We start from the raw sequence: 23,628 nt of genomic DNA, 5'->3' as shown, positions 1-23,628 counted from the left end.
GAAAGTATTGGATATAAATTGGATATAATGACTAAGTTTTTTCTTTTAGCAAAAAAATTTGTAAAAAGAATTTTAAATTTTTTTAATAACCTTTTTAAATTTTAAATATATTTTTTTAATAATTTTTTTTTAATTTTAAATATTTTTTTTTAAATATTTTTTTTTTAATTTTAAATATTTTTTTATAAAATTTTATTTCAAATATTTTATTGGCGGCAACTCTATCAAGCTTTACAATATTATACGCTTTAAACCACTACCTGAGATCATCAGGCGAATTTGAACGAATATAAAATAAAGTGTTGACTCAAAACGCCAAAATTAGTTTAAAAACTAGCAACAAAGCATTCACAACAACAACAAAAATGCAAATAAATATTAGTACATACATATATATATAAATATTTAAATTTTAGTAATGAGTAATGCATGAATAATACCAAATAATTAGTGCTAATACACGTATGTAGTTCGCTACACGCCATACACTAAGGCACACATACACACATACTTGCATACACACACCAATTCAAAAAATATAAAAATGTTTGCAAATAAGTGTCAATTTAAATACTAACTTTGATCTCTCAACTTGGCCAGCTGTGGCTCGAGTGCCAATGTTGTTGTATTTGTTGTTGCTGCTGCTGCTGTCATTTTATCATTATAGCGCTTATAACGATTATCATTGTTGTAAGTGTAATTCGCGCTAATGGCGCGCAAATTGTTGCTGACAGCGGCTGCGTCACCAAATCTGTTGCTATAAATGTTGTTGCTGTTGTTGGTTGCAGCAGCTGCGCTAGTGCTGACAACTCCACCAACTCCATTTTCTTCATCGCCCAGTGCACCATTGCCCAGATTAGCCGTTGACGTCAAATTCAAGACACCTTCGCGTATGAGGCACTCCTTAATGGCGAGCATGATGGCGGCGTGCGGATTGTCGATTGTCAATGTAGCGGTAATTATTTATTTCCACTTGAAACAGAACACAGATTAACGGTGCAAAGTGTTGTGGGTGGCTGGTTAGGCGATTGTAAGGTGATTGCGATTGTGCAACGTTGCGTTGCAAGATAAACACCTCAAAGGTTTATTATTGTTGGAGTGGCACTTTTTTTTAAATTATTTTTTTGTATGTTTGCACACACACACACACTCTCATATGTGCGCTTTGGTGAGACAATGCCGGTGCATTTACCAGCAAATCACGTTTTATTTACTTTAATGCATTCACGCGCACTCACACACACACACACATGTGCAGCCGCTTAGGCGAATGTGTGCATGCAGTTCTTATCTTTTTACAGAACGTTAGGCGCTTACGGTGTGTATCTGTCGGATATGTTATCTCACAGCGATGGCAAATAGACACGCAGCCGTCGCTTCGTTGCTCCGTCGCTGTGTTTATTTATATTTTTAAAGGCGGCTAAGTATTCTTACGTGACTGCATGGATTACACTTGCGCGTGCATATACATGTACATATGTATGCTTAGGCAAACATACAGACATATGTAAGCAGCATTTGTTGGTTTTGCTTTTGTAAATTTATTATAATTCAATGCACTTTATTTTATGCGCCGAAGAACTGTTTGCGGTTGCTTGTATATTTGTTTAATTTTGTGTGTATATGTGTGTGTACTACGCTGTACATACCGCTTTTTTGAGATACACAGACACCGCTCGACTGTTACGGGGGGTAAAACAGAATTTTGAATTATTGTTGTTTATTATTTCTGCAAATTGTTGCTGTTGACTGCACTTTTCAACTCTTTCATTTGTATAATGATTATTTTCGATTTCTTTGATTTTGTTTGCGAAGGTATGCAGCTTTATTTTTTTTAAATTTTTTTTTTGATATTTATTTAAATCTTTCTTTTATTTAAATCTTTTATTTTTATTAATTTTTTTTTTAAATAGTTTATTTAAAATATTTTTAATTTTGGTTTTTTCGAAAATACGCAGCTAAACTGGTTTTCAATTTATGCTAAAAAAATTATTGAATTTTATTTTATAAAAATTTTAACAAATTTAACTTATTTTTAAATTATTTATTGTAATAAAATTGTTGACAATCTTTTTTTTTCGAAAGTATGAAGTTTAACAATATTTTAATTTTTATAATTTTTATTACTTTATTTTTTATTTATTTATTTATTTACTTACATTTTTTTGCTTTTGAAAGGATTCAGTATAACTAATTTTTTTATTATTTATTTTGAAAATTTTTAATTCATTTCGAAATTATGTATTTTAACTTATTTTTAATTATTTTTTTTTTTTGTTTCGAAATTATGAAGTTTAATTTAATTTTAATTTATTTGTTTTAATTATTTTATTTAAAAAAATATATATATTTTTTTTTGTTTTCGGAGTTATTAAGTTTAATTTAATTTTTGTATATTTATTTTATTTTTTAATTTAATTTATTTTTTTTTTAATTTTTAATTTTTTACTTTGTTTTTGTAAGTAATTTAATTTTTTTCCAAAAATATGCATTTATTTGGAAAATATTTTTTTTTGTTCCGAAATTATGAAGTTCAATTTAATTTTAATTTATTTATTTTGAAAATTTATAATTTAATTTTAATTTTTTGAAAAATATTTTTTAGTTTGTTTTTATTTTGAAATTTCGTTATCTTGTTTTCGAATACTGTATACATTTATTTGTATATATTCTTCTTAAAAAATTTAATTTATTTACCATAAAAAATTATGATTTTGTATTATTTTGATTTTTTTGAAAATCATTCCTTTTTAAAATGATTTTAATTAAAAAATTTTCAATTTTACTTTTTCGAAATTACGCAGTTTCTCTTATCTATAAACTACTTAGTTTGAGAGTTTTTTATTTAATTTTATTTTTCGAAAATATGCAATTTCAAAAATTTGTTTTTGAAAATGTGCAATTTAACCTAGTTTTTTGATTTTAAAAACATATTATTTAATTTTTTTCGAAAATATTCACTTAATTGGAAAATTTTTTAATTTGACTTTTTTTGAAATAATTCTATTTATTTTTCAAAAAAAAAAATAATAATCATTTATTTGAAAATCTTTTATTCTACGAGTATTAATAATCTGCATACATTTCTTTTCGAAGTTATGCAGTTTAACTTATTTAATTTTTTTTATTATAAAAACATTTAATTTATTTTTTTTTATTTAAATTTTTTTATTTTAAAGATATTTAATTTATTTTTTTTTTTTGAAAATTTCACTTTTTTTTAGAATTCTTTTACTTTTTTTAATTATTTTTTTTTATTAATAATTTTTTATTTATTTATTTTTCGAAAATACGCATTTGTTTCAAATATTTTTAATAACTTCTTTGTTTTCAAATTATTTATTCATTTTTTATTTTTATTAATTATTTGTTTTTTTTTTATAATTTTTTATTATTATATTTTAAATCAAGAAAATGTATTCTTTTTTGTATTTAGTTGGGAACTATCCTCATTTATTTAAAAATGATTTTAAATTTCACAAATTATTTTTAAGTTAATAATAATGTAAAAAATGTGAAAATGCAAAAATTTAAAAAATTAAAAATAATTAGTCACTTAATCATTAAACAAATTTTTTTTATTATTTTTCCATATAGTTTTCATTTCTCAGTTAATCATTTAATAGGTTAATCAATATATTTTTGTGTGCAATTTAATTCAATTTATTTTTTTTATTTATTTAAGTTTATTTAAGGTTATCCCATTTTACGTATATATTATAATTTTATTTACAATTTTTTTTATATACATTTTGATATGTAATATACTTTTCTCTATTTTAACTAAAAATTCTTATTTCGATTTAATCCCTGTGGTCATTTTATTTATGTTTCCATCATTATTGCACACCATTAATTTAGTTTTTTTTTTACTTAAAAATATTTTTAGTTTTTTTAGTTTAAATTACATACACTTCTTTTACTTTAAGTATATTTTAAAAATATTAAACCAAAAATATTTTCTTATTTTATTATTTATTTTTTCACAAAATTATATTTGAATTCACCCAAGACACATTTATTAAAAGAGAAACCCAATTTCAGATCTTCACTTCCGCCAATAGAAATCACTGCTAATCACAGAGCACACACTAGACATCCGTTTGGCGAAAAAACATCAACTAAACTGAATGAATTTCACTAACGTGCCACAAAAGTGAATTTTCAACTCAACCAAAGCCAAAACCGAAACGCGGATGTGCTCGCACCGTAAACACGTTGAACGCGACACTATTAGCTACCTATTTGCCACTTGAAGATGCCCGCTTTTGCAACTGACGGCCGCCGCATAGACGAAAGTGTCTAGAACTCTCACCAGACCAAGAGCGAACGGCGAACGACCAACGCACAAATACACCCACATGTGGGGAGCCACACATGAACACACAAACAGAAGGCACACACGGAGGCAAGCAGAGTCAGCGGCAATCAAGTGTCTAATAGAAACACATGTAGAATGTGTCAGCGGGCACACGAAGCGAAAGAATTAAAACAAAAACCGAAAAACATGAAAAGAAAATCAATTAAAAGAGAGAGTCGAGAGTGCGATGAGCTGTTACAAATCGCACAGAGCAAGCGTTGGGGAAAATGTGTGTGTGTGCTGTGAATTGGAGTAAAGTGAAAATTCGTTAAAGCAAAAGTGCTGATAATAAATTTCAGAGCAAGTGCAGTTGCGGGAAACCCTCGTATGTGTATGTGTGTTTGTGCGGGTAATAAAAAAACGAAATTAAAAACCGACAAGTTATAAATAAAGCCAAACAAAGCGGAATCGAAAGAAAACAAAGCGGCGGCAGCAGAATTTGAAATAAACCGCACATGGCAAGCTGGCCACAGCGGAGCCCAAATGAAAACAAACACAGCAGAATGCGATGAGAATAATGTAAATGAAATCGTAGAAATTCAATACATAGAAGAGCACAATGAAGATGCGGCAAAAATGTATAGAAAGGCTACGCAAAACATGCGCTGCAATGCTGAACACGCTCGCCGTTAAAAACACAACACAAAACAGCTGATGCAACAGTGGGACAAATTGCAAAATATATATATTCACTTATTGGAGAATGATGTTGCAAAATATTTGTTCCAAAAACCCTTCACAATTACATTTCTTGTAGCATAATCCTCAATCCATTGATTGATGTGATGTGTGAGAAGTGGCATTGGTGCCGTCTTATTGAAACCAAATGTTGGCGAGATCACGAGCTTTAATTTCAGGCATCAAATAGTCGGTTAACATAACGCGATAGCGGTTGCCGTTGACGTTTACGGTCTAACCGGCATCATTTTTGAAGAAATATGGACCGATGATTACACCAGCTCACAAACCATACCAAATCGTTGTTTTTTTTTTTTGGATGAAATGACAGCTCTTGAATCTCTTCAGGTTGCTCTTCGGCGCAAATGCGGCGATTTTGCTTCCTTACATATCCTTTTAGCCAGATATGTTCGCCGTTGAACAAAATTTCGCTCGAGAACGTCGGATCTCCTTAGAAATTTTCAAGAGCCCATAGAGCGAAGTGATGTCGCTTGGGAAAGTCGAGCGGTTTCAATTCTTGTGTAAGCTGCATTAAGTACTCTTTCGATTTAAGATCTCGACGTAAAATGCACCAAGTCGTTTCATATGTCAGTCCGAGCTGCGAATGGCGCCGAACACTCTCAGCTACGGCTGCTATATTTTCTTCACTACGTGCTGGAAGTGGTCTATTCGGTTGAATATTTTGCCAATAAAGAATGTTGGGTCTCAAGATGAGTGATAGAAAACGTTTAATGATTTGTAAACGTTCTTCACATGTAAGTCTTTCCACTATAAAATGCCAAACAAAACTAAACAAAAATAATATGACAGATCTGTCAAAACCTGCTCTCGAAAAGAGTACCTCTACTTGTATCAACTGTGTATAACTGTTACTTAGAATAATATTTCCCAATTTTGGGACTCCGTAATGGATTTTATATCATGATACTAAGGTCTGGCGTTGACTGCCTGTATGACGAAAATTTAACTGAGCCTTCAGCTGGTATTACTAAGACCCAGAATATGTACGTATACATATATAATCTATGTGTAGTATGACAGTATAACCTAACCTGCCTTAATGGCCTAAAGGTTGGAAAATATGAAATTCGATAACATTTCCGAAGACGTAGGGCTCAATAACAGTCGTTAGTATGAAGATAAGTAAAGACAAAAGAAGGTAAGTATATATGTTTTGATATTCAATATAATTCTTTTGAAAGCATACCAAACCTAAAACAATAATCAATAAAAATGCAATTTCTAATCTAATCATAAAGATCCTAATAGAATGTTAAGACAAGTTGGCTACATCAAACCCCAAGAACTGCATTGGACTTTATGATTAGATTAGTTAATGCATTTTCATTGAATCTTCTTTTAAGTTTGGTAATCTAATCGGTTTTACCATCGAAGTTTGCATTACTGCTAGAATTTAATCGCCTGCGAAATACTTGAAGTTTTGTCTCTAAAAGCAGTGGGCGGTTTCTGTGATTTTTGATCTATTAAGTAAAAAAATATGTTTTTAGCGCTTTTGATAGGCCTGCTGACGTTGCTCATACTCGGCGACTACTTGAGGAAAAGACGACATAACGAAATTTTCAGGAAAAATGGCATTAACGCCATGTCAAGCCTGCCAATTATAGGCGTGGGACATCATCTCATCAAAAAGACACCTGCTGGTAAAAAACATTGAACACGGCAACAAATATAATAAAAAAAAGCTGTTCACAATTTTCATTCAATAGATATGATCGAGTTCTCCGGCGAAGTGCTTAAAAATATCGGCAAAACCTGCCATTTATGGCTTTTAAATCAGTCGACTATTTTGACAGCAGATCCCGTATTTCTCGAACCACTATTGAGCAGTCAGAAAGTGTTGACGAAAAACAAGCTTTATGGGCTGCTGAGCCCGTGGTTACGTGAGGGTTTGCTACTAAGCACCGGATCTAAATGGCACAGTCGGCGAAAAATCATTACGCCAACATTCCATTTTAAAATCTTGGAAGAATTTGTCGGAGTTTTTGAGCGACAAAGTAATGTTATGATGGATTTGTTGAGGGATAAAGCTGATGGTAAGACAGTGGTGAATCTGTATTCGTTTGTTTGTGCAATGGCCTTGGATGTGATAGCGGGTGGGTACTGATGGAGTTGTTGAGGAATCGGGAAGTATTAAATATTTAATTTTTGTTTTTAATTTACTAGAAACCGCCATGGGTGTGAAAATTCATGCGCAGCTACAACCAGATTTGCCTTATGTGAAAGCCGTGCGAACGTGAGTATTGAGATATCATTAGGAACCGGCGGGATCGCACGATTAACACATATAACGGTCAATTCTATATTTTTCGGTTTTTCAATATTTTGTGGTTCCGTACACTTATTCTACCGTCAGCGTTTCGGCCATTACTTCGGCGCGGTTTGTATCAGTGCTGCAGAGGTTTGATTTCTGGCTATGGCTCACTGCTAACTCCTCTTATAAGCAAATTCACAGTAGCATTGCGCTAATGCACGATTTCACCGGGAAAGTTATCGAAGAGCGACGAAAGCTGCTGGAACAAAATATAAAAAATCCACAAGCAACGCAAACCAAATTACCCGAAGACCAATACGACGACGACGACGAAGATGTTGGCCGCAAAAAACATACAGCTTTCCTGGATATGTTGTTGCTGGCAGAGATTAACGGTCAACCACTCTCCAACAACGATATACGCGAGGAAGTGGACACATTCATGTTTGAGGGTCACGATACCACGACTAGCGGCATTTCATTTACTTGTTATTTGCTTTCGCGTCACCCGAACGTACAGCAGAAGGTGTTCGAGGAGATACGCGCTGTGATTGGTGATGATAAGCAGCGACCGATCACATTATGCGATCTACAAGAACTAAAATACTTGGAATGTGTTGTAAAGGAATCGATGCGTCTGTATCCACCAGTACCCACTATAGGACGTCACATTGAGCAGGATGTTTATTTAGGTGAGTTAAGAAATTGTGGGCATAATTTCAAAATAGTTGTTTCTACATAGAAATTTACAAATGTTTAGACGGCAAGCTGTATCCCGCCAATACCAATGTGACAGTAATGATTTATCATGCTTTGCGTGATCCTGCGTATTTTAAGGATCCCGAAAAGTTTACACCTGAACGTTTTTATAGCGATAACGCCTAAAAAATAAATACCTTTGCCTATGTCCCCTTCAGTGCTGGTCCACGTAATTGTGTCGGTCAAAAATTCGCTTTACTCGAGATGAAGAGCACGATTTCTACGATTTTACGTCACTATGAACTATTGCCACTGGGAGAGGACGTGCGTCCTTTACTAAATTTGGTGTTAGTCTCTTCAAATGGTGTGAATATGGGCTTAAAATCAAGATTATATCATAATTGATAAGAAAATTTGTGCTGTTTTCTATCGCAAAGTCGATTGTAAATCGATATGTGAAATCACTAATGTATTCTTGAAAGGTTTTTAGCATCCACTATTTTTTTTCGAAAATAAATTTTATGTTTTTTTTAATGTTGATATGTAGTTATTAAATGTTTCTTTGAAATATGTTATGTATGTATGTACTGGTATCTCGCTTAGTCAAACAGATTTTATAAAAGTCCAACATGATCACCATCGAACTGCTTTAATGATTTGAAGGGGTGTCACTTCTGTAAGAAAGGGGTTGAAACTTGGGTACACGTGGTTATCTCTTTGGACAAACTTGATCGAATCAGATCGAATTCCGATCCCCTTTTCATGGAGAGCATTACATAGGCTGCTATATATATTTCTGGACTAGGCAACACTAAGTGTTTGCCAGGTGCAATCTGACATTTCCATTGGAAAGTTTGACATTTTTTAGCATAACATCCCTCAGAACGTTTTGTCATTTAATCGTGAATTGTTTTATTTACAGGGAATTAAAAAATTCATCTCGGCCAAAAAATGGATTAACTCGTGAACATTTTCGTGCGATCATTTTTCACAACTTTCGACGTGGATTATCACGACAAGAGTGCATCGATGAACTCAAATCTTTGTATGGCTATGAAGCACCATCCTATAGCACTGCGAAAAACTGGTACAACGAATTCAATCGTGGCCGACGCTCGGTCAAAGACGAATTCCGTGAAGGTCGTCCAAAAACAGCCGTTGTGCCAGAAAACATCGATGCCGTACGTGAACTGATAATGCAAGACCGTCATGTAACATACCTTCAGATAGAGGAATGCCTATGCATTTCTCTCACCAGCATACATTCGATATTGCAAGAACACCTGGCCGTAAAAAAGGTTTGTTCTCGTTGGATCCCGCACAATTTGACAATTGCTCAAAAAAAGGCTTGTGTGGATTGGTGTAAAGAAATGCTGAAAAATACGATCGCGGTGCTTCAAAAGACGTTTATAAGATCGTCACAGGTGACGAATCATGGATCTATGCGTATGAGCCCGAAACAAAACAGGAATCGACCGTGTGGGTCTTCCAAGACGAGCTAAATCCAACGAAAGTTGTTCGTGATAGAAGCACTTCGAAGCAAATGGTCGCCTGTTTCTTCGGCAAAACTGGTCATGTGGCGACAGTTCCGCTTGAGTAACGTAGGACGGTCAATTCTGAGTGGTACACCACCATTTGTTTGCCTGAAGTCTTCGGAGAAATTCGAAAAACGAACAAGAGAAGACGAATCATTGTGCACCATGATAATGCGAGCTCTCACACAACGGCTCAAACCAGCGCCTTTTTGACCGGCCAAAACGTCGAATTGATGGGTCATCCGCCGTACAGCCCTGATTTGGCACCCAATGACTTCTTCTTATTGCCACACATCAAGAAAATAATGCGTGGTCAACGATTTTCGTCGCCAGAAGATGCTGTTGAAGCATTAAAAAACCATGTTTTGGAGGTGTCTCCATCGGAGTGGAAAAAGTGCTTCGAAAATTGGTTTGAGCGCATGCAAAAGTGTATAAATCTTGATGGAGAAAGTAAGTACTCTAATCCAAGGGTAGAAATGTTTTTTTGAGGCCCTGTTGATCTCGGTCAGGTCAAGGACTTTTTAGTATATATGAGCTCCCTTTCCGTTCGAGATAAAAATCGTAAATATATGAAAATATTATGATATGCCGCAGGCAAAATTTGAAAGAGATAATCTTCAAAAAAACAAATGCCAAAGAATGTTCTTTCGAATGTGAAAGTAAAACCTAACCTGCCTTACTGGCCTGATATTTGGAAAATATGAAATTCGTTAAAATTTCCGAAGGCGTAGGAGTCAATAACAGTGAATAGTATTAAGATAAGAAAAGATAAAAGAAAATATATATTTTTTTGATATTTTATACTGAAGTCAATACAATCCCATTAAGTTAAAAATAGAATTAAACACATTTTGTGCTTTGCAAGCATTACCAATCTTAAAAAGAAGGATCAATAAAAATGCAATGATTAATCTAATCGTAAAGTCCAATGCTTGCTCTTGAGTTTTGTTGTGCCCAACTTATCTTAATAGCATGTTAATCTAATCGGGTTTACCATCGAAATTTTTACTGAATTAATGCTAGATGAAAAAATTTAATCGCCTGCGAAATAGTTGAGGTTTTGCCTCTAAAGGCAGTGGGCGGTTTCTGCGATTCTTGGTCTATTAAGTAAAAAAAATATGTTTTTAGCGCTTTTGATAGGCCTGCTGACGTTGCTCATAGTCGGCGACTACTTGAGAAAAAGACGACATAACGAGATTTTCAAGAAAAATGGCATTAACTCTATGCCAAGCCTGCCAATTATAGGCGTGGCACATCATCTCATCAAAAAGACACCTGCTGGTAAAAGGCATTGAGCACGCAACAGATATAATAAAAAATTATATACTTATATTTCCCACTCAATAGATATGATCGAGTTCACTGAGGAAGTGTTTAAAAATATGGGCAAAACCTGCAATTTATGGCTTTTAGACCAGGCGACTGTTTTGACAGCAGATCCTGTATTTATCGAGCCACTCTTGAGCAGTCAGAAAGTGTTGACGAAAAATAATCTTTACGAGCTGCTGACGCCGTGGTTACGTGAGGGTTTGCTACTTAGCACCGGATCTAAATGGCACAGTCGACGAAAGATCATAACGCCAACATTCCATTTTAAAATCTTGGAAGAGTTCGTCGGAGTGTTTGAGCGACAAAGTAATGTTATGATGGATTTGTTGAGGGATAAAGCTGATGGTAAGACAGTGGTGAATCTGTATTCGTTTGTTTGTGCGATGGCGTTGGATGTGATAGCAGGTGGGTACTAATAAAGGTGTTGAGGAATTTGAAAGTATTGAATATTATTATTTTTTTTTTATTTATTAGAAACCGCCATGGGTGTGAAAATTCAAGCGCAGTTGCAACCAGATTTACCTTATGTGAAAGCCGTGCGAACGTGAGTATTGAGATATCATTAGGGACCGCCGAGGTCGAACTATTAACACATATGTATAATGGTCAATTCTATATTTTTCGGTTTTTTAATATTTCGTGGTTCCGTACACTTATTCTACCGTCAGCGTTTCGTCCATTACTTCAGCGCGGTTTGTATCAATGCTGCAGAGGTTCGATTTCTGGCTATGGCTTACTGCTAACTCCACATATAAGCAACTCCACAGTAACATTGCGTTAATGCACGATTTCACCGGGAAAGTTATCGAAGAGCGACGAAAGCTGCTGGAACAAAATATAAAAACCAAATTACCCGAAGACCAACACAACGATGACGAAGATGTTGGCCGCAAAAAACATACAGCTTTCCTGGATATGTTGTTGCTGGCAGAGATTAACGGTCAACCACTCACCAACAACGATATACGCGAGGAAGTGGACACATTCATGTTTGAGGGTCACGATACCACGACTAGCGGCATTTCATTCACTTGTTATTTGCTCTCGCGTCACCCGAACGTACAGCAGAAGGTGTTCGAGGAGATACGCGCTGTGATTGGTGATGATAAGCAGCGACCGATCACGCTACACGATCTACAAGAACTAAAATACTTGGAATGTGTTATAAAGGAATCGATGCGTCTCTATCCACCAGTACCCTCTATTGGACGTTACATTGAGCAGGATGTTTATTTAGGTGAGTTAACAAATTTTGTGATCAATCAACCTCAAATCAGAGCTTTCTATATTGAAATTTAAAAAATTTTAGACGGCAAGCTGTATCCCGCCAATACCAATGTGACAGTTATGATCTATCACGCTTTGCGGGATCCTGCGTATTTCAAGGAACCCGATCAGTTTATACCCGAACGTTTTTATAGCGATAACAACGAAAAAATAAATACCTTTGCCTATGTCCCCTTCAGTGCTGGTCCACGTAATTGTGTCGGTCAAAAATTCGCTTTACTCGAGATGAAGAGCACGATTTCTAAGATTTTACTTCACTATGAACTATTGCCACTAGGAGAGGACGTGCGTCCCGTAATGAATTTGGTACTAGTCTCTTCAAATGGTGTAAATATGGGCTTAAAACCAAGGTTATATAATAATTGATACATATGAAAATTTCTACTGTTTTGCATCGAAAAGTCGATCGTAAAAATATGTGAAATATTTCAGAACTTTTTCTTGAAAAATATTTAAGGTCTACTAAGTATTTTTTTCGATAATGAGTTTTATATTTTTTTATTGTTGATATTTAATTATTAAATATTTCTTTGAAACATATTGGTTTTGAATAAACTTTAATACCTTTTATTAGTCAAAAAAGTTTTATGAAAGTCCAAATTTTATTATAGTCGGGGTCACCAACCCCGTCAATGGCTTGATGAGGAGCCTGCTGTGAGAAAGGGGTTAAAACTGGACCAAAAGTGTACCAGCAGGATATTGATGTGCCTTCTTAGGCTTTGGTAAAGCAGCTATGTAATACTCTCTCCAATGGAGGGCATTGAATGTTCCAGCCTACAAGGTAAAAACGACGCAACAGTAGCCTAAAAGCAGCAATATTTCTGGTTTCATAGCTGTAGATGCTTGGCCTTTCAGATTTTAATCCATTTGAGTGCAAATTGTGGTTGAGTGCTCCACAGAAATTAGGAGCAGCATTTTGTAAAGGTTGGTTGATGACCAGCTTCTATGTGACTGCGAGATCCTGCGGGTCTAGAGCAGGAGATCTACTCATTTACTTTTTCTGAACAAATTTAATCCTGATGAAATCCTAAGAGTTCTTATTGGACGTACTATATGGCTAAAAAATACAGTCGGACGCAATTTGAAGTGAAAACGTTTTGGCACTTTCTCCTCCATTTTCTAGCATCTGAAAGATTGAGGATGAATCATGCTGGAAGTCATACCTTCGGCGAAACAGGCGACATAGCCGAAACTTGCACTAGTCATTTGAACAATTTTGTGATCGCCTCAAGCTCTTAGGTACTACAATGGACCGACCTTAAAATTTGTTCAAGTAGGATTTCTGTTAAATTTGACTATTAGCCCTAACCTAATCGAAGTGAATTCTAAAATTTTCAACGCTGTTTTCAGAGTCGGTGAGAAAAACTTCCTCGAAACGGCTGGACTGATCGACTTGACATGTTCACACGCCCTTCTTAGGTATTTTTGTAGTGATCGAAGGTGTTAGGATTTTTTGATAATCATTTCGATTTTTAAGTCACTACAAGTAAAATATACAGTTTTTCAGAAAAAGCGACTTTTTTTGGAAAGCGGCCATTTTGTCTATTCCATGGACAGTTACTTGTATTTATCTCTTAAAAAAGTCACAGAAAACGCGACTTGGAAATGGATATATCCCATAACTGCAATTAATATTTTTTTATTTTTCAGACAGGTGGCATCACTGTTTGCAAAAAATTAAAGAATGTGATAAAAGTACTGCTGTACTTCAAAATCTTATTTAATTAACACCAATCATTTGGTATCCCCATAACTGCAATAATTTTTTTTTTAATTTTCAGACAGGTGGCAGCACATTTTACAAAAAAAATAATAGAACGCGATAAAATTACTGCTTTACTTTAAACTTTTATTTGATTTTTTATTCTTTTTCAAAAAATGTAAATTACTGCTTTACATCAAAAGAGAATTTAATTTACAGCAATAATTTGGTAACCCGTAACTGCAGTTAATATTTTTTATACAGGTGGCAACCTTTTTTTTTAATTAACAGAACGCGATAAAAGTACTGTTTTACTTTAAACCCTTATTTAATTTACAGTAATAATTTAGTAAACAGTAATTATTTTTTTCAGACAGGTGGCAACCTTTTTTTTTAAATTACAGATCGAAATAAGAGTTTTGCTTCTCATCAAAAGTTTATTTATTTTACATTTTTACTTTCAATTATGTTAATTTATTTTTCAGCATAGGTGGCAACTCTAATTGCTATTTGCTACATTATACAATAAATATTATGCCCATAAAGTAACAGCTCACTTCTTTTGTAATTTCGTAAGTATTCACAAGGAGACAAAGAAATCTGAGAAAAATATCACAGGCAACTAATTCAATTGCCCGACTCAAGTAGCCACAGTAAGCTCAAGATCTCGTGAGTTTCCATATAAACGGACCTCACGTACACACATAAAGAAGCTGCATAGAAAAAGCGCAAGTTCAAGAGCATCTTCTATTCAAAATGCAATTTACACATAAACTAAAGTTTATACTATATACATATATATACAATCATATATACACACATATACATATGTACATATATATACATACAAACACAGTGTGACATTTTAATTAAAGTGACTTATGAATAAAAAATTGAAACGTCAGTCAGGAGGTCGGTGAATGGCATTTTATTTATGTGATTATTAAATGAAGCATGTATCAGTACATATGCATGTGTGTGTGTGTGGATGTGTAGGCATGGCGAAAGCGTAGAAGTCGCCTGTGAACTTCCTGAATCATCGCTGTAAACAAATGCATACAAAAATATTTATATAAGCTGATGCAGTATGAAGTCAATAAACCACAACATCTTCATGCAGCTTTGTATGCGCCAACACCTTCATAATGAAACACACACACATACACATATGAGATACAGTTGTGACTGCATTTACACATGTCATATGCAATTTATGTCTGTCTTTTTTAATTTTTTTCATTTCTGCTATATATTTTATTGCTTTTGTCTGCGGAATTGCAGGCAATAAACAATTGCCACTGCTAGGAAAACATATCTGCGTCACATACTCGTACATGTGTTGACAGCGATAAGCAGGTAATGCCGCGATATATGCCAAGATTATGTGAATTACTGCATTCATCTCATAAAGAATAATAAAATAATGCCTGCGAAGCTTCCATTATGCGTGATTAGTTTGATATTGAGTCAAGTTACCTTCACATAATTAAGCACGGAAGGCATAAAGTCATATCTAATGGCGGAGACTTCCTTGTTAAGCAACAAAGCGGGGGCTTCAAAAGTCTGACGGAACTTGGTACTAGCGTTCCACACTCTAACAGGCTTAGTTTGTATAAATCACTGAGTAATATGAAGCAGACAGCGCATTTAAGGTTGTCCGTATCATTGTTGGTGCACACTGGGTAAGGCTAAATGTCCTGTGGCCTTCACGGCCTAACAAAGTCATGGACCAAACTACAGCTTCGACATGGATTTCGATTAGAAACTAACCTTTTCCTTGTATTTCGGTTGAACTTTAAGCTGGTGGTTGCTACATTCTGACACTCGAGTATGCAGAAATGGCTGTTGAGCTAATGTCTCCGTCCCGTTAAAACCATGGCGGTCCTCAGAGGTGTGGTAAGGGGCCGCTCCCGACCGAATCTTACTCCGCAGGAGAATTATTAGATATTGTAATCCCTTGCTGTCCACGCACGATTAGCGGGTTATACGGCTCGAGAGAACGGAGGAACTTTGTCGGCAAGCGATGATACTGCTAAATGAGGAGTACCTCGATCCAAACAGTCTTCTTCAAACAGTCTAAGGGGCCATAAGTTACAGCTTCGAGAATGTGGCTCTAAGGATACTCCCGACAGATGCCAAGAAAAATTGCCCTCAATCCTCTAGTGCGGTAAAGGAGGAGAATGAAGATGTCCTAGGGACCATGCAGGTAGACGCGATCCTATCTGACCTAACCAGTAATGAAGGCGGGTCGTCAATTGGCAAATCTGTCGTCAGTTTGGAACGGCTGCTCGAGGGGCAGTGGGACAGAATTTTGTGGGCAGCGCAATGGTCCGATTAAGTCCATTCACATATAGTTATTACTAATTTATTATCAGCTATTCCATACTAAGGTATTTGTTTAGTACAGTGAGTATGAGGACAATTCGCAGTAGACAACGCAACTCTTAGAAGATGCTTCACATTCCAATTCACTGTTAATAGAATTTGAGAGACAAGCAATACTTGCACCGAGTCAAGAAGGTGTATCCAGTTACCAATTGCATGGACCGACAGACGGTCAGTAAGATTTCGGAAATTAAGAAACTTTCGATAAAGTCCACAGATCCTTAAATCGTTTACTATATTCTACGAATAATGTAGTATTTAAGTGGTTATAATGGGTGATCCAAGTAGAGTTATCCTTTTTCAATCGAGATCTTAAATTGAAAGTCTACAAAATACAACTCGTGCAAGAACTGAAACCACTCGTTCTTCCCAACTGATATCGACTCACTCTATGGGCTCTTGAAAAGTTCTAAGAGGATCCGACGTTTTCGAGCCAAATACTGTTCAGCGATAAAGTCCATTTCTGGCTCAATGGGTATGTAAACAACCAAAATTGCCGCATTTCGGACGAAGAGCAACCTGAAGAGGTTCAAGAGCTGCCATTTAATCCAGAGAAAGCAACGGGTTGGTGGAAACATCGGTCCACATTTCTACAAAAGTTATGCCGATGAGAATGTAACCGTCAATGGCGACTGTTAAAGTGTCATGAAAACCGTCTATATGATGGCTGAAATTGAAGCTCGTGATCTCGGTAACATTTGGTTTCAACAAGACGGCGCCAATTCCCACACATCGCATCAATCAATGGATTTATCGGGAGAGCACTTCGGTGGGCAGATAATTTCACGTTTTGGGCCGGTCGATTGGCCACCAAGGTCGTGTGATATCCCAACGTTAGACTTTTTCCTGTGGGGATATGTAAAGTCGAAAGTCTGTGAGGACAATGTAGCTTCGAGTTAGGCCTTGAAGCGAGACATCACGCTTGTCATTCGCCAGTTACCAGTCGAAATGCTCGAGAGTCATCGGAAATTTAATTCAACGGATGGACTATCTGAGACGCAGCCGCTGCCAACAGAGAATGCCAAAGAATGTTCTTTTGAATCATAATAAGAATTCCCCATTAAACTTGAAGTTTCTGTGTGTTTTCTTTAAAAAAATTGGAGCCTCGAAATGTATCACCCTATATTTAATAAATAATCATTTCAGCGCCTTTTGTAAGCATTTGTATTAATTAGTTTTTCACCACACTTGCGACTCTAATTATTTATTCAAAGCAACAATTGCGGCGGCACATGTTACCCACATTTCTTGCTAGATGACGGTTGCTACCGCTCATATGAGCTGTTATACTAGCTGTCATGTCAAATGAAAATGCAACGAGGCAGACACGCGATGACTGACGGTGTCTGATCGGCAATGTTTGTGCGCCGCAATTGAAATCAGCTGATCGGCGCATATTTTTCCATCCGTTATCTCAACTATGAAATATATAAATGTACTAGCTGACCCCGCAGCCGTTGTCCTGCGTGAAATTATATGCTTTGAAATGAAAAGAAATTTGAAATGAAAATTCATATTGTGTTGATATCATTTAATTGAGATTTTTCTACATTTTTTTCAATGTAACGCAGCTTGATAAACAACATTTTTTGGTTTCTGTCCCGGTGCGTTAATGTACAGAGAAGATGGTTTTCCAACTCGTGTGCACGCCACTTATATCTGGCCGTGTGAAAAACATAGCATTTTCAAATTTATGTCACCCACTATGCGACTATCCTGTTGATCGTCATCTCAAATTCAATTTTCACTGGAAACGGAATACATTTGAACTGAAATGGCAAATCGTTAGAACTCAAAGGAATTCGTACAATCAAGCATTCTGCGCCCTTGTTTTCGATGGGTGCTTCACAATCAGTCGGGTTTCATTACACAGTTTCGGTGCATGAAGATTGCGAAACATAATAATGACAGGTCCAACTTTGAGACGCACAGGATGCGGTGGCATACCAAGCCTCTCCAAAGAATTTAGAAATTTCACTGGATAATTGACGGCGTCGTCGTCATTGTCAAGATGATCGATTGATTTGTATGAACGCAAGTCTCCCGGAATTTGACTTTGAATCTTCCAGTTTAAGTCATCAACATCGGTATTTTTGGCAGCTAACATTGCGCGTGCACTTAAGGAATCGTAGTTACGATAATTTGGCCAATGTCCGAACATTCGTGATGAGTTCATCTTTCGTGAATTGATAAAGGGAAGATGGAATTGATATCGAACCACCGGAAGTATCAACCGTTATTGTACCATTTCCAATTTTTAGCGAAGACGATGTAAAATGTCTTTGACAATGTCGAGGTTTATATCGAAAAGTATGCGAGCTTCATTTTCATTCCAGTGATTAGCGTGTTCCAGCATTTGTAATTGCTGACTTACTTCTCCAAAACTTGCACATATTCCCATATACCATTCACAGTAAGCAATGGCTCAAATAAAGTTGAACCGCGTACCTTAATCAATAGCAACCGAAGGTAGAAACAATCGTTGTTTTTCGGGTGGATTGTGTAAATTCGTCCTAATGCATTAGTTAATAAGACACCTGGATGTCAATCTACTGGTTGGCCTTGCTTTCTGCGTAACTATTTCTTCGACGATGCATCCCAATTATAATATCAAAGTATTTCCGAATGTCCTTGCAAATGGATCACTGACGAAAGTTGTGCTTCCTTTGGTCACGTATTTCCAAACGTATTTTATCGATTTCACCAAACTGCAATACTAAACACTGATATGAGTTTTGAATGTGAATTAGACAATAATGGTGAATACAGTACGATCCATGTGTTGTCAACTTCGATATTCACTCTTCTAAGTTGAATGCTGAACGTTCTGTTATCTGGTGAGCGACGCCGATAGAGTTGATATCTACCATTTCTAGTTTGTGCTTCCGAAAGAAAAGCAGAGTGAATAGTGTTTCGTGCATTTATTGTCAGACATACAAACCGAAGTGGGATTGTAATGTCCGCAAGGTCCATGAATCATATTATGGTGTAACCATCATCCAAAGAAGAATGTGTGCATGCAAAATAGAGGTTTTTGCCACTCAACAAAGTACATCTCATCCAACAGCACCACATATACGTTGCTTCAAGATAAAGACAATCAAACATCGTAACTGTTGTAGGAAAAGTCGTGCTGTAACATCGTGACGATCACTTGCTGATTGACCGCGAATTATAATTCCGAACGTATGTCTCCGCATCCTGGGAGTACTTCTTGCCTTGCCTTGCCTTGGCCTGCCATACTTTGTTGGCAAAAAGAACACCGACCGATATTAGGTCGACCTCTTGGTGGCTTCGTAACAAATTTCAATCTGCAATTGACCTCTTTGTGTGAAACACACGTAAAGTTTTCACTGAATAATTTTCAATAATTTTTCTTTTGAATAGACGAAAAAAAAAGCAAGCGACCGAAATTGAACGAATCAAATAATTTACAAATCAAAATATTGAAAAACAAAATAAACAAAAATTGAAAAAAAAATGTGTATGGAAAAAATTTACTTTTTAGAAATGTCCAATTTTCCGACTTTTCCTCATAATGATATATGTATATCCAACGATATCGCCTTTTACTTTGGCATCGTTTTGTTTCATACACGTTTACGCCAATTTAAGGTTTGAATATTGGATACTGCGATGGTAGCGCCATCTATCGATCAAACATTACAAAATTAAAAATTGATTAAAAATGAAAAAATAATTTAAAAAACATTTTCCAGTGGACCAAATTGTAAACATAAACCTTTCCCGAATCTCCTTGAACGTACAGACAAAATTTCATCAAAATCGGCCCATCCGTTTAGGAGCAATCTCAAGGCAAACACACGGTCAGAAGATTTATATGTATAAAGATATGTAGATATATATATACATATGTAATATGTAGTGACATATGAATTGACATGCGCGTAGCATTTCAAGTTTTTGTTTTTTTTTTTTGAAAATTTTATAAAATTTTTACAATGTAAACAATGAGTTTTACAAGTCGACGGCATGCGACAGCTTACATACATACATACAGGTACATACATAGCTGCACAAAATGAATATGTGCACTCATAATTGACTTTGCGCGGACGCAGCAGATCACAGCCAGCAAGCGCTTGGTTCACGCGCGTTCCGTAGCTGACGGTCTGTGGCTCGCGCGGCCCGCTGCTCGTGGGAGTCAATTAATTCGTTTTGCTTGAACTTTTGATGGGAATTTGTGGCAGCAGCCGCTCGCGATCGAATCGCTGTGAGAATTGCATTAAATTTATTTATTGGCTTTAATGGACAACACGCCGATGGCAGGCGCTGATTTTTGCTCGCTGCCGTAATTAGTTTGGCGCGAGGTGTTTGCCGCCTTTACATACATACATGCATACATATATATGTACGTTGTCGTTTGGTGATTATTGCACAATATATTGCAATTTTAAAGCTTAACATTCGTTCCGTTATTGAGTTTTGTTTATTTGCACATAATTATTTTGCTCGTTTGCAATCAATTGAGATCGTGATTTGTTTTATTAGACATTGCTGTAAATATTTACGTTCACGTTATATCACATGGAACCACTTCCGTGTAATATTTGCTTAGTTGGTCGGGCGGATTTGCCTTCTTCGCCTTTTTCATATTATTAATAATTGGTGCTATAATCGTCTAAAGGATTCCGCCAGTTCGGTGCAATGTCTGAAGATATGCGCTCCCAAGTGTTTAAGCTTTGACCTCTCAAACGCGGGACAGTGAAGAAAGAAGTGTTGAGATGTTTCCACCTCGTCTTCTTCCATACAGCTTCAGTAGCTGGCGTCTGGTAAGATTCCCAAACTTAAGCATGGACGCCAATAGAATCAATAGCCGGTTAAAGCCCCACAACTAGGGAGAGGCTAGCCTTACTGAGGGTAAAGGGCTTACTAGATCTACAGTATTCTTCTCTGTTACTACCAACTCAAAGCATTTAGAGCTGGAAGTTACGCATTGATGTGAATGACACGACCTAGCATAAGACTTTACCATATATTTGAAAATCATGGGAGTCCTTTATATGGCTCAAACTGGTGCTTGATGGCAAGAGTAATCTGACAAAGAACTACTCTCACCCACTCGCTCATTTATTTATCCAATCTAGAGAGTATACATGAAAACGGACAACTTATTTGAAAAGATGTTACCTAGGTCGTCCTAAGTTGTTCAGTCCCAATTCGAAGTGATCTTCTGTAATGGTTATTGCTTTGAATAAAGGGAAGTTTTGGGAAGACTGAAAATCAGGCATAGTTATAGACAAGCAACAAATAGATGGTGTTGGCAATGAAACGAAACGGGAATTAACGAATAAATTTTGCAGAACTTTACTTAAGAATTTCTATTTCCAGTGTCCTTACTTTTTTAAAGGAACAAAGAAGGAAACTTCAAATTTAATAAGGAATGTTTATTATCATTCGAAAGAAAATTCTTTGGCATTTTTAATCTTTGAAGATTATGTCTTTCAAACGTTGGCCACGGCTACGTCTCAGATGGTCCATCCGTTGAGTCCAATTTTCGATGACTCGATTGGACTTTACATATCTCCACAAGAAAAGTCTAACGATGTGATTTCATACGATATTGGTGGCGAATCGACTGGCCTAAGACGTGAAATCTGCTCACCTTGAAGCTCTAGGGCTTTCCGTGACTTTTTTTGGTTGATTTTAATGAAGCAATCAGATCTTAAGAAAGGGTGAGAAAAGAGAAAATGTATACAACTGTATCCAGTCGTAGTCTGGTACATATGAAGTGAATGGTGTCATGAATCAAGAATAAAAATCATAGGCGTCTGGAAATCCATCTACTTGATGCCAATGGAAAGGGTTCAGAGGCTCGCTGCACAATGCATAACGAGAGCTTTAAAACCAATTCCAACGGCGGCTCTTGAACTGGCACTAAACCTGCCACTTACAGATCTCTTCGCTGAAAACTGCGCGGCAAAATCGGCGAGACGACTGGCTGTAGGAAAAATTACATATCGAACCTTCGGATATAGATCGGTAGGTAATGGCAGTTTTGCAAGCACCAACCACATGATACCACTTTCCAAAATGGTGGATGGAGTTGGCGCGGGGATATACTGTCCAGTTTGGTGTATGATCTAGACAGAAGCAAGATAAAGAAAATCAAAACCCGATGGCATGAGCTACCGGGTGCAAAACTGCAAAAGACATGTGCAAATCGGTAGATCGGAAGGTCACAAAAAAAATTATACACTGGAAGAGGTATCGAAATTGAGGCCACAGAGTCTGTTCGGGTCAAGCGCTAGCAACTTAAAGGATGACTACTTTTCGTGGACTTAGTAACTAAACTTCAGCTGGTATTGCCAAGGGCCAAAACTGGTCTATGCAAGGCTCACTGGCCTACCAAACTAACCTAACCTATTATCGCCTTCAAAAGAAACTCCGAAGCCAATATAAGCATACACTTGTTATAAGCTTCGGTTGGGCTTTCGCGAATTTTGATTTTTTCGGTTTCGGCACAAATTTGTAGCACCACGTGCTGAATTGTTGGATAGTTTCAACGTCATATTCATAATCCCATTTCGTTCCCACGGCAGTCTGGTCTAGAAAACTGGAACGGACTCTAATTTAAACCAACAAAGGAGAATATGAACTCGGAATTTCACAAAAATACTTTGGAATAGACCTTTAGAACCTAGGTCAATATTTTCTTTGATCTATTGATCTAAATAAACCGGAACGTATACTAATTTTTAATCGAGAAAGGACAAAATGAATTCGAGAGTATTCTTCAATAATATTTTTGGAATGTTTTCTGCCGCCACAACAATAACGAAAGCAACAAGCAAGCAAGCAAGGAGCAATAGAACCTAGGTCAATATGTTCTTTGAATTAATATAAACTTTTTATTTCATTGTTTGGCTTCACACATTCTTCCTTTTCTACTCTATTGACGTAGGTCCGCCATTACAATTCTGCAAATTCTCCGAACTAAAAGCAATTACCAACTCAAGCGGTGGGGCGTGTCAGTACCAAACCCACGGACAGTGGCAACGCTGCATACAAAATTAGTTATGTGATTACAAAATGAACGGCGATTATTGTGGCTAATTTTTGCAAATATTTGTTGTAAATATTTTTTTCTGCAATTATTATTTCTACGACATTAAATTTTCCAGTCATAAATGCACAGAATGAAATTGAATGCACGTAGCAACACCAATTATGCGCTTTTGTGTTTGGCAGCGTGTGTGTGTGTTGAGTGCTGGCTGCATGTGCCGCATATTAATGTCACTTTGACGTATGCACTTCGGCTGTGCAACGACAAATTTACATATTTTCGCAATAATGCAGAAAAATGCTTTTGTCGCATTTGTGGCTGGTAGTCAGCCAAGCGATTGACTAGCTGCCTTAG

The 23,628-nt window shown here is 36.1% G+C and overlaps 3 protein-coding genes across 17 annotated transcripts in view; 2 read left to right on the top strand and 1 right to left on the bottom strand.

Annotated features, from left to right (window-relative positions):
• LOC105227966 (supervillin) overlaps positions 1 to 23,628 on the bottom strand; it is a 454,663-nt gene that overhangs the window by 223,452 nt on the left and 207,583 nt on the right. Inside the window, exon 1 of one of the 15 annotated variants that reach the window (XM_049458891.1) lies at positions 579 to 1,816. The exons of the other annotated variants lie outside the window; for them this stretch is intronic. Coding sequence (XP_049314848.1) covers positions 579 to 918 — 340 coding nt within the window. The 5' untranslated portion in view covers positions 919 to 1,816. Of the gene's footprint in view, positions 1 to 578; positions 1,817 to 23,628 lie in introns of those variants that run through there. 15 annotated transcript variants of the gene reach the window in all.
• Positions 6,469 to 8,545, top strand: LOC125778963 (probable cytochrome P450 4d14). The gene is given in 5 exon segments (XM_049458913.1): positions 6,469 to 6,699; positions 6,766 to 7,152; positions 7,223 to 7,292; positions 7,413 to 8,002; positions 8,071 to 8,545. Coding segments are annotated over 5 exon segments (1,554 nt in total). The 5' UTR covers positions 6,469 to 6,536; the 3' UTR covers positions 8,415 to 8,545.
• On the top strand, positions 10,600 to 12,736 carry LOC125778964 (probable cytochrome P450 4d14). Its single transcript, XM_049458914.1, has 5 exons — positions 10,600 to 10,825; positions 10,892 to 11,278; positions 11,348 to 11,417; positions 11,542 to 12,110; positions 12,183 to 12,736. The coding sequence occupies exons 1-5, from the start codon at positions 10,663 to 10,665 to the stop codon at positions 12,524 to 12,526; spliced, it is 1,533 nt and encodes a 510-aa protein (XP_049314871.1). The 5' UTR covers positions 10,600 to 10,662; the 3' UTR covers positions 12,527 to 12,736.

Source organism: Bactrocera dorsalis, chromosome 5 (genome assembly GCF_023373825.1).
Source record: "Bactrocera dorsalis isolate Fly_Bdor chromosome 5, ASM2337382v1, whole genome shotgun sequence".
NCBI classification, from domain to species: Eukaryota; Metazoa; Arthropoda; class Insecta; order Diptera; family Tephritidae; genus Bactrocera; species Bactrocera dorsalis.
Note: the sequence above shows the minus strand (reverse complement) of the source record. Positions and strands in the feature narration are given on the sequence as shown.

Coding starts and splice junctions, on each gene's coding strand:
- LOC125778964 (XM_049458914.1), top strand. CDS start 10,663: ATGTTTTTAGCGCTTTTGATAGGCCTGCTGACGTTGCTCATAGTCGGC. Junction 11,279..11,347: donor GGCGTTGGATGTGATAGCAG/GTGGGTACTAAT, acceptor TTTATTTATTAG/AAACCGCCATGGGTGTGAAA. Junction 11,418..11,541: donor TATGTGAAAGCCGTGCGAAC/GTGAGTATTGAG, acceptor TTCTACCGTCAG/CGTTTCGTCCATTACTTCAG.